Here is a 12,152-nt window from a genome sequence, read left to right on the forward strand (position 1 = left end):
GGTGGCTCAAGCCTGTAATCCCAGCACTTTGGGAGGCCGAGATGGGTGGATCACGAGGTCAGGAGATCGAGACCATCCTGGCTAACACAGTGAAACCCCGTCTCTACTAAAAAAATACAAAACACTAGCCGGGAGAGGTGGCGGGCGCCTGTAGTCCCAGCTACTTGGGAGGCTGAGGCAGGAGAATGGCGTAAACCTGGGAGACGGAGCTTGCAGTGAGCTGAGATCTGGCCACTGCATTCCAGCCTGGGCGACAGAGCGAGACTCCGTCTCAAAAAAATAAAATAAAAAATAAAAATTAAAAAATAAAGAGAAATGGCCGGGTGCGGTGGCTCATGCCTATAATCCCAGCACCTTGGGAAGCCAAGGCCGGTAGATCACGAGGTCAGGAGTTCGAGACCAGCCTGGTCAAAATGGTGAAACCCTGTCTCTACTAAAAATACAAAAACTAGCCAGGCGTGGTGGTATGCACCTGTAATGCCACCTACTTGGGAGGCTGAGGCAGGAGAATTGCTTGAACCTGGGAGGCAAAGGTTGCAATGAGCCGAGATCGTGCCACTGTACTCTAGCCTGGGCAACAGAGCAAGACCCTGTCTCAAAAAAAAAAAAAAAAGAAAGAAACACTTTCTAACTAGAAAAAGTTCAACTTACCAGAAGGAATACAATCTAAATTTATATGTACCTAACAAAACAGCCTCAAAATATATAAAACAAAAACTGTCAGAATTATAAGAAGATATAAGTAAATTCATGGTCATGAGAGATTTTGGTATACCTCTCAAAAACAGAAACAGAGAAAACAGTAAGGGTATAGGTTTGAACAATTCAATCCACAACTCTGACCTAATGGATACATACAGAACTTTGCATTTACAAAATACATTTTTTTCAAGCTCAAATGCAGCATTTATAAAAACTGACATATACTGGTCCAGAAAGCTTATCTCTAGTGACCAGAGGAGGCAAAAGGCACACCTCCATGGTGCTGGCACTGTGCCATTCTTCAACTGTTCGGTGACTGTGCAAGTGTTTGCTTTATTAATAAATTCTTTTTTTGGAGGTGGGGGGAGAAAGGGAGTTCATTTTTTGTGTGTGTGTATTATATATTTTTTGCTCACTTTTTGTGTATGTGCATTATATTTCAAAACTTAAGAAGAGTTAAAATCCTCTAGGAAGGCACTAACATACTAAGTTATATATAATAACATTATTATTATTATATACCCAATTATATTATTGCTAATAATAGAACAAGCCCAGTGTAGCCTGTTTTTCCTTCAGCATTTCAACTAACTGCTGTTTCTTCTGTTGAGTACTAGATGAAGTAATGGGCTTATGCTTAGACGACTCCTTATACAAAACATTTGTATCTCTACACATGAGAAGCATATTCAGCCTGGCAAGAAGCTTATTCTAAGAGAGACACACAGAAATCGAGACTGAAAAACCAAAACGGTACAGGTTAATAGACTCATAAAATAAACACTATCACAGTATTATTTTCCTTTCTCTCTTTTTTTTTTTTTCTGGCCAAGCACATATAGTTTAGCTTTCCTAAGTTAAACATAAATAGGTTTGTGTTTAGGCAACAGAAAGCTAATTACTTAATTTCAGAAATAATTAAGGCTTTGCAGATCAGAAAGGACAGCAAAAGAATCTAGAGGAGTGCAAAGAAAGAATCAGTTGCCCCAAAGCAACCAATACAAAGAACATGATTACAGACTACAGTAATCTGAAGCCAATATACCTTGGTATCTATCACCAATTTCTTCAACAGTAACATTCACTAAAGACTTACTACTTGGCAGGCACTCTGTTATGATTTTCCTAGATCAGTTCATCTAAACATCTCACGATAAGCCTACAAGGTACCAGTATTAGTTCCATTTTATAGATGAAGAACTGCAGCTCTGAGTAATTGGCCAAGAGCACCCTAGCAGCAAAAAGAACTGGAAATCTAACCTACCTAGTCTGATTTCAGAGCATGCGTTCTTACCCCACTATGCTATACTGCCTGTCCCTAGTAGATAAGTGATTATTTGCACTTAATGATTTCTAAGGATTTGCAGTTTTAACATCCTATGATTTGCTTCAATAAATCTGTGATAAAGCATGGGCCTAGTGGCCTCTAATTGTGGAGAGCAAAATAAGGAAGCTCAATAAACTATTTACATAACCTCAAAGTTAGAATTCAGGTTCCTTTGGGTTAACAAAATTGTTCTTTCTCCATATTAAACCCATCAAAATTAGAAATGTTTCTCCTGTTAGTCAATGCCTTACATTTTTTCCTCATATGAAGACAGATGGAGCAAATATTAAAAAACATTCCATCAAGAATAAAAGTATAAATCTGTAATACAGTCAGCATGACCTCTATTTTATCGACTGATTGATTGATTGAGACAGAGTTTCGCTCTTGTTGCCTAGGCTGGAGTGCAATGGCATGGTCTCAGCTCACTGCAACCTCTGTCTTTCAGGTTCAAGCAATTCTCCTGCCTCAGCCTCCAAAGTACAGGTGCCCGCCACCATGCCAAGCTAATTTTTGTATTTTTAGTAGAGATGGGGTTTCACCATGTTGGTCAGGCTGTTTTCAAACTCCTGACCTCAGGTGACTGCCCACCTCGGCCTCCCAAAGTGCTGGGATCATAGTCATGAGCCACCGCACCCAACCAGCATGACCTTTAAACACAACTGGACTCAAGACAAATTTAGTAAATGCAGATTTCAGGGCGGGGGGCAGGGGCGGGGGAATCTTCTTTTAAAATGCCCAAATTTAGTGTAGGTGAAATATACTGCTTATAAACTACTGATATTAGCCTTGAAGAAGCCATTATTGGTCCTTAGTTGAATATATTAAAGCTTTAAAAAGTCTTATAAAATGCAGGACCTATTTGTTCTTTATACAAAATACTTAGTAATTGAAGTCAAGTCAAAATATTCTCGTTTGTTCTTTTAAATCATCACGAAAGTTCTCATTTAAAAAAAAAAGCTAATTTACTATTTTTCTTTTTTTAAAAAAATACAGCGAACTCCATAAATGAATATACTATAAAAAGTTGTTAGGTACACCTCAGCCTTCATAAACAGTATAAAGTACACCTCAGAAAAGAAGCATACTAACACTTCCATGTTCATCTTAAAAACTAGAAACTTCTAGGAAACAGCAACAATTTGTTTTTTTAAAAAGAGTTTGGCAAAAACCATTTCTCTTAGACACCCAAAGAAGGGAAAAAAATTTATTAGGTCCAGTAATCAAAGATGACTTGATAGAATTATGATTACATGCAGAATTGGATGGTTAGAAATGAAATCAATCTATTTAGATCCAGCCTAAGGTTCTGATAGCCAATGAGTAGACACAATCAGAGTAGTAGTATTCCTAAGAAACCAGGATAAATCTCCAATGTGCATGAGTTTAATGAACCAGATAGATTATTGTATCGCCAATATCCACCCTTATGCCATTCTCAGTCAGATGAATTTTCTTGCTCATGAGGTCCACATTGAAAACAGCATGCTCAGAAATCGGGGTCTTCTCGGTGTGCTCTTTTCCCAGGACAGGAACTCGTCGAGGCCCCAACAGTGGATCATCAAATCTCATCAGTTTCACTTTGGAAAGGTCTACAACAAAATAAATTATCAATATAAGCATTTAATTACAGTCACTGACTCAAACCCTGGAAGCAGTCTGAGAACTCACTTTTTAAACACACTGGTTGTTATATCTAATCAAAAATATTTTCTTCAGATTATTAAATAAAAGCCACGCCAGGCATGGTGGTTCACACCTGTAATCCCAGCACTTTGGAAGGCTGAGGCAGGTGAATCACTTAAGGTCAGGAGTTCAAGACCAGCCTGACCAACATGGCGAAATGCTGTCTCTACTAAAAACACAAAAAAATTAGCTGGGACTGGTGGCAGGCGCCTGTAATCCCAGCTGCTCGGGAGGCTGAGATAGGAGAATCGCTTGAACCTAGAAGGCAGAGGTGGCAGTGACCCAAGATCGCACCATTGCACGCCAGCATGGGCAACAAAGTGAGATTCTATCTCAAAAAAAAAAAAAAAAATCTCAGGAGCAAAGCTAAAATGCAGCAAATCTTCATCCCCTTTCAGCTTTTACCCAGATTAAAGTGTCAGAGATTCTGACATCTCCTGGAATTATAAACTAAGAGACAGAAAGAATTGTGTGTATTTTTTAGCATTATCCTATTTGGTCTCTCAAATCATTTTTATATGCTTCAATTAACCATTGTACAGAGTATCGAAAAATCTAAAACTTATCCCTTTCTCGAGCTCCCTGGAATACACTAAACCTGCAAGAATTGTAGCTTTTCTCGGAGATACTTTTGGATAAATAATGACTACTCTAAGAAATGGCATTACCAGTTTCTCATTTGCTCAAAAGATGAAAGTATTTATATTAACAAGTTGATGAGACAAGGAGAGCGGGTACAAGGCAGAGAAAGGACAGAAATTTAAGCTTTCAGGATTTTAAGCTTTAGGATGAGCTCTAATACCCACCCTGCTTGAGATTTTCCTAATCTGCTCTTACGCAAGCTGATAAAATAGCGCCTGGCCAAAAAAAAAAAAAAAAAACCTGTCCCTTGAACAACTTTATAATTCAACAATCCTACCAACAACTGAGCCCAAAAGAAGTATATTTATTTCAGCAATTCTGAGATTTCCCAACATCAAATGGTTTTATTTCATATGGCAGAAAAACGCCAGAAATGACTACAAATGCTGATTCTGGGTTTATATCTCATTCTAAGTGTAGCATGGCTAGTTATAATTAACCTGATCCATAGAAATAGAAGATATTTTCTGAATTACCTCCCACCTCTTTCTGAAACACACCTGAGCTACACTCCCTCATGTTGACTTGAGAGTACAAAGCTTAGCATAAGAAGGATAAGAGATAAAAGAAGACGTTAATGCAGCTGGCGGCTATGCCAAGAATACAAGTTATCCATGCATTCTGTTCTCTTTGGGAAACAAAGACCGAAGGATTGCAAGTTTAGAGAAGGGGCTTATAGAACAATTACCTGCGACTACCACAAAAGCAAACCCTGTATAAGAGTCTTTGGAGAGTTTCTGCAGAGACTATACAATCTATTCCAAGACACAGTACAAGCCCTGAAAATTAAAATGGGAAGGGAGCAGGCGCAATCTTCATGACAGCTACGATCTTATTTTGGGGAAGAATACAATTCATTTTAACAGCTATTGCAATTCAACTTCAGTGGTACCAATATTTTGCTATAGACGCAGTGACAAGTTCTGCCAGATTTTATGCATAAGGCCTTTTACTGCAGATCTGCCTCTGCCTCTCTCTCTCTCACACACACACACTCTTTCTCGCTAAAACAGACCTCCCTCATCATTCCAAGCAATTCTGAATCAAACTAGTTCAAAAAAAACCTTAATACTCAATCAGGCTTCTAAGTGACAAAACATATTTGCTTTGATGTTTCACCATGTAGTTCATTACTGTCCACAGATTCGTAGAGCTTTCTTAGTGGTTTAACTGTCTTTTATCCCAGACTTCTCTTACCATTGAAACTGTTGAAATTTAAGTCTACAACTACATAAGATTTAAGGCTCTTAGAGAAAAGATGAGAGTGACTCTAAGTCCCTAGGGACTGATAATGAGAAATGAAGGCTTTCACTTCCAAGTTATTAGTTTATATATGACATGAGTTGTGAGTGATTCAAATTTATTATCATCAAATAGTTCACTCAGTGGCCTTTGTGGAATGAAATGATAGTTTTAGTCCAGTTCCTCCCAGACCCAGATCATAATCACCCTCAATACAATTAGCACTAATTGGACAATTTGCTGTCTAGTGCAGCAAACAGACCAATAACTATGTTACTGAATTTAACTCCTCTTCCATCTCATATACTCAATATACTCAGGCCCTTTAGATATCAAGGCATCCTGAGGGCTTTTGGTAAAGTATCAAGGTTAGATCTCTTCTGCAGATACTTATAGGGATAGCAATTTCAAACTCCCTCTAATGTTTCTATTTTCTAAAATTTACAGGAGCTACTAACATCAAACTTAAGACACTTTAGATAATATTTTTCACAGCTAGTAAGACAAAGGAGATAAGAATTATGCCAAAGGCTCAATGAGAAAAGACAAGAAATAGGAAATACATTTCAGTACAATTCTGCAGAACCTAGTCAGTGCTATATTTGAGTACATTTGAAATAGAGGTAGATTTAACATAATACAATATTCAATACAGAAATACATCCTTTCATGTGCTATAACATCATAATAATCCTATCCAGGCAGAGCTGGCGTCTCACGCCTGTGATCCCAGCACTTTGGGAGGCCGAGACAGGCAGATCACTTGAGGCCAGGAGCTCGAGACTAGCCTGGCTAACATGGCGAAGCCCTGTCTCTACTAAAAACAGAAAAACTAGCCGGGTGTGGTGGCTCATGCCTATAATCCCAGCTACTCAGGAGGCTGAGGCAGGAGAATTGCTTGAATCTATGAGATGGAGGTTGCAGTGAGCTGAGATTGTGCCGCTGCACTCCAGCCCGGGTGACAAAGGGAGACTCTATATCAAAGTAAGTAAATAAATACAATCCTATCCAGCGGGTCCACACAAATATCTATTTTCTTTAAAAGCTACTACCATGCTCTTTCTGCTTCTTGTGGCCTGTAAGTTCTGAGGATGAAGCTATCATTCTATGGTACCTAGTTCACTGAGAGGACATAATAAATGCATATAACAACATGATGAAACCTGAAGATATTTTGCTAAGTGAAATAAGCTAGACACAAAAGGAAAAATATTGTGTGATTCCAACTATATGAGGTACTGAGAACAGTGAAATATATAGGGGTAGGAAGTAGAACAGTGTGGTGTGAATATAAATTTGTATAGCCATTATAAAAAACACATACACGGGTTCCTCAAAGTATTAAAAATAGAACCACCACATGATCGAGCAATCCCACTACTGGACATATATCCAGTAAGAAATGAAGAAATGAAATCAGTATGTTGAAGAGTTATCTACACTCCCATGTTTATTGCAGCACTATTCACAATAGCCAAGATATGTAATCAACCTAAGGGTCCATCAACGGATGAATGAAAAGAGAAAATGTGGTATACAATGAAATATTATGCAGACATAAAAAAGAATGAAGTCCTGTCATTTGTGACAACATGGATGAGGCTGGAAGACATTATATTAAGTGAAATAAGACAGGCACAGAATGACAAATATCGCATGATCTCACTCACATGTGGAATCTAAAAAAGTTGATCTCATTGAAGTAGAGAGTAGAATCATGGTTATCAGAGGCTGGGAAGGATAGAAGAGAGGGGACTGGAAGGAGGTTGGTCAACAGGTACAAAGTTATAATTAAATGGAAGGAATAAGTTATACTGTTCCATTACACCGTAGATGACTACAGTTCATAATAATATATGGTACATTTCAAAATAGCTATAAGAGGAGCTGTTGAATGTTCTCACCACAAAGAAATGATAAATTAGGTGATAGATATGTTATTTATCCTAATTTGATAATTACACATTATAAATATGTACCAAACCTCACACTGTACTCATAAATATGTACATTTATGTGTCAAAAAGAAAACTTAAAAGAAAAAAGGAAAGCAGAGCAGTGATTACAAGGGACTGGAGGGAAGGAGAATGGGAGTTACTATTTAATGGGTACAGGGTTTCAATTTGGGATGATGATAAAGTGGGCAAAGGATATGAACAGACATTTCTCAAAAGAAGACATGCATACAGCCAACAGACACATGAAAAAATGCTCATCATCACTGGCCATCAGAAAAATGCAAATCAAAACCACAATGAGATACAATCTCACACCAGTTAGAATGGTGATCATTAAAAAGTCAGGAAACAACAGGTGCTGGAGAGGATGTGGAGAAATAGGAACACTTTCACACTGTTGGTGGGATTGTCAACTAGTTCAACCATTGTGGAAAAGAGTATGGTGATTCCTCAAGGATCTAGAACTAGAAATACCATATGACCCAGCCATCCCATTACTGGGTATATACCCAAACGATTATAAATCATGCTGCTATAAAGACACATGCACATGTATGTTTATTGTGGCACTATTCACAATAGCAAAGACTTGGAATCAACCCAAATGTCCATCAGTGACAGACTGGATTAAGAAAATGTGGCACATATACACCATGGAATACTATGCAGCCATAAAAAGGGATGAGTTCGTGTCCTTTGTAGGGACGTGGATGCAGCTGGAAACCATCATTCTCAGCAAACTATGGCAAGGATAAAAAACCAAACCTGCATGTTCTCACTCATAGGTGGGAATTGAACAATGAGATCACTTGGACACGGGAAGGGGAACATCACACACCGGGGCCTATTGTGGGGAGGGGGGAGGGGGGAGGGATGGCACTGGGAGTTATACCTGATGTAAATGACAAGTTGATGGGTGCTGACGAGTTGATGGGTGCAGCACACCAACATGGCACATGTATACATATGTAACAAACCTGCACATTGTGCACATGTACCCTAGAACTTAAAGCATAATTTAAAAAAAAAAAAGAAGTTGTAGAGATGGATGGTGGTGATGGTTTCACAACAATGTGAATGTATTCAAGCCTCCTGAACTGTACACATAAAAATGACTAAAATAGTAAATGTTATGTTAGGTATATTTTACCACAATTTAAAACACATGTCTATAAACAACAACATCCCTAACCCTAGTATACTCTTGCTGCTGATGCTCCGTACAGAGGGAAACAAAATAAACTGGTATTTCCCTCCTAGTATACCCTTTCCCCTTACCTTCATGGGTATAACGTTCAAGGCCCCATCCAAACAATACTTTCTCCATAAATTAATCCCTGATCGCTGCAAGTGGAAATAATCTCACGTTCCTCTGTTCTATACATTTTACCTGTACCTTTCTTACTACACTCAGCAATTTCTCCTTACATTATCATATACTTCAATAGTGTATGTTCCCTACTCCTCTACTAGACGCAGCTCCTAATGAACAGAACTCTGTGGACTCCCCAAAGCCCCAGTATATACAAAGGAGTCTCTACATACACAGTTGTCTCTACAAACACTACATATAGTAGTGTCTCAATAAGTGTCCATAGAAGGGAAACAACTTCAAGAGAACACAAAATATATGACAGAATTAATTCCAAAGAGCTATTTCAAGTCTCCTATTTTAATTAATGTTACTACCCTAATATAGTTCCATAAATTAGGTTATTGTTTGGGATTTATAAATCTTTTTAGAAAATTTTTGTAGTGATGGAAAGTGGCCAATCAACTTTTGATTGCTATCAAAAAGAAAAAAGACAGATAATACAAAATAGAGAATCACAACATTAATTTGTTGTGTAGCTCAGAAGAAAAATAAGACACACTATCTCCCTTCACACTCTGCTCACTGTAGGACCTAGCTGGATGATGAAAAGAAAAGCCATAAATTATTACATTGAATCTAATCACAAAAGATGCAGACTTATTCTTGATAGTAAGTTAAGATTACTGACATATTTTACCTGGAGTCACATTGTTTAGAAGAAAGAATATGAGCTTTGGAGGCAAACAGACCTGTTTGAATTCCAGCTCTAGAGTTTACTTACTAAACAAACTTTGCAAGTTACTTAGCCTTTTTAGCCTCCATTTCACCATCTGTAAAAGGGAAATAATAAGAACACCCTCTACATTATAGAATTGTAAAAGGACTAAATGGTTAACACATGGAAGACACTCAATAACTTTTACTCTGTTTCTCTTCCTTCTCAAGGAACAGACCTGCTGGACAGGTTAGTTTAGAATATTAAGGGTATGTGTTCCTTGATTCTGAGTATCTCTGAGACAGAAATCACTCATTACAGTTTTAGAGCTAGAAAGAAAGATGGAAAAATATCTAATCCCTCTATTGTCCTCACATGAGTAAACGAAAAATCAGTTTTAAGCTTAAGTGACATGGCAAAGTCACTAAGCTACCTAGCCACAGAGTCCCAAAAAGAATAGTTTTCTTGATTCTGAACCCAATACTTTTTCCATAATAATACACAGCTGTCCATAAGCAAGCCTGTTTCTTTTCTTTTTCCTTTCTACTTAAAACTCACCAAATCTACAAGCTACTGACAAATAGGAGTTTGGGGGAACAACTTACCTTTAATTCCTCGGTTCATTTTCATTAAACGCCTGATTATGGAATCACAGTTATCTCCTTGCCTGATTTCAATTTTGGTTGAGAAATGGCCATTGGATGGCTGGGGATTCACTAGAGAAACGGACACACCAGGCTAGGAAAACAACAAGAAAATAATAGTTTAACTTGAATACTGCTGAGGGAGGAGGAATCTCTGCTACGTTTTCAATGCCCAGTGAAAGATGGATCTAATTGTGGTATTTTAAAATCATGACTAAGGCATACTCAAATACAAAAGAAAAGCTGTACAAACTCATGCTTATAACCAAATGCCTAGGTAAAGATGACTATGACTATATATATCAACACTGATGATGGACACTAACAATAACTACATTTTCTCTTCCACAACCACCATCATTCACTGAATCTCTACTATGTATTAGGCATTGTACTAAGCACTTTATCGACGTTAGTTCTAGATCCCTGAAGTCGTTCTTTTGACCCTTTTTCACAAATGAGAAGCTGAGAACCAGAAAGATTAAAAATCAGCACAAGGTCACACAGCTAGTAAAGGGCAAAGTCAGGATTAAACATAATTCTATGTTGTACTTATAGAAGCTACATAGTCCAAAACCCTGTTTATTATTTTTAAGTGGAAAAAAGTCAAATGAGTCTTGTGAAAGACTTAAATACATAGTATCTTAATGGAATACCTGAAAATGACTTGAAATAAATATATTTGTATAAGGAACATTTTCATATACCTATCTTCATGGCTCAAACGACTGAACTATTAAAAGCTACCACATCTTAATGCAATGAGTGTACTCCTTACATGACGCTGAATTCAGGAGGTATCCATGATCATGATTTCCTTATTCTTTCAAACTAGGCCTTTTCTGTTTGCTGGGTTTTCAAATGTGGCAGAAGTAACAAAACATATCTAAGTCCTCTGCTTATCAAGACAAGGAGGGCAGTTTATAGACTCTCCCAATTGCAGTCCCCTGGACTTTGCCAAATGCTGCCAATCTGAATGGATTCTTTGAGACTGAAAAAACAGAATCTCCTTCCTCAAGGATCTAGATCCAGAAATACCATCTGACCCAGCAATCCCATTACTGGGTATATACCCAAAGGATTATAAATCATTCTACTATAAAGACACATGCACACATATGTCTATTGCAGCATGGGTCACAATAGCAAAGACTTGGAACCAACCCAAATGCTCATCAATGATAGACTGGATAAAGACAATGTGGCACATATACACCATGCAATACTATGCAGGCATAAAAAATGATGAGTTACGTCCTTTGTAGGGACTTGGATGAAGCTGGAAACCATCATTCTCCACAAACTAACACAGGAACAGAAAACCAAACAAACACCACATGTTCTCACTCATAAGTGGGAGTTGAACAATGAGAACACATGGACATAGGGAGCAGAATATCACACACCAGGGCCTGTTGGGGTGGGGTGGGCAAGGGGAGGGATAGCGTTAAGAGAAATACCTAATTTAGATGACAGGTAGATGGGTGCAGCAATCCACAATGGTACATGTATACCTATGTAACAAACCTGCACGTTCTGCACATGTATCCCAGAACTTAAAAAAAAAAAAAGGCCAGGCGCAGTGGCTCAAGCCTGTAATCCCAGCACTTTGGGAGGCCAAGGAGGGTGGATCATGAGGTCAGGAGATCGAGATCATCCTGGCTAACACAGTGAAACCCCATCTCTACTAAAAATACAAAAAATTAGCCAGGCATGGTGGTGGGCACCTGTAGTCCCAGCTACTCGGGAGGCTGAGGCAGGAGAATGGCATGAACCCGGGAGGCGGAGCTTGCAGTGAGCCGAGATTGCGCCACTGCACTCCAGTCTGGGCGACAGAGCGAGACTCCGTCTCAAAAAAATAAAAACAAAAAACCCCCAGAATCTCTAAAACCTTTTTGTCTTCACCAATAATGGCCCAAAA

The 12,152-nt window shown here is 38.4% G+C and overlaps 1 protein-coding gene across 2 annotated transcripts in view; it reads right to left on the minus strand.

Annotated features, from left to right (window-relative positions):
* Nucleotides 1-3,222: 3,222 nt before the first annotated feature.
* Nucleotides 3,223-12,152, minus strand: part of LARS1 (leucyl-tRNA synthetase 1) — a 67,966-nt gene continuing 59,036 nt past the window's right edge. For both annotated transcript variants that reach the window (XM_028849818.2, XM_015141125.3), the window contains 2 exons: nt 10,193-10,325; nt 3,223-3,621 (listed from right to left, as the gene is read on the minus strand). In XM_028849818.2, coding sequence (XP_028705651.2) covers nt 3,416-3,621; nt 10,193-10,325 — 339 coding nt within the window. In that variant the 3' untranslated portion in view covers nt 3,223-3,415. The remainder of the gene's footprint in view (nt 3,622-10,192; nt 10,326-12,152) is intronic.

The sequence above is a fragment of the Macaca mulatta genome, chromosome 6 (genome assembly GCF_049350105.2).
Source record: "Macaca mulatta isolate MMU2019108-1 chromosome 6, T2T-MMU8v2.0, whole genome shotgun sequence".
Taxonomy (NCBI): Eukaryota; Metazoa; Chordata; class Mammalia; order Primates; family Cercopithecidae; genus Macaca; species Macaca mulatta.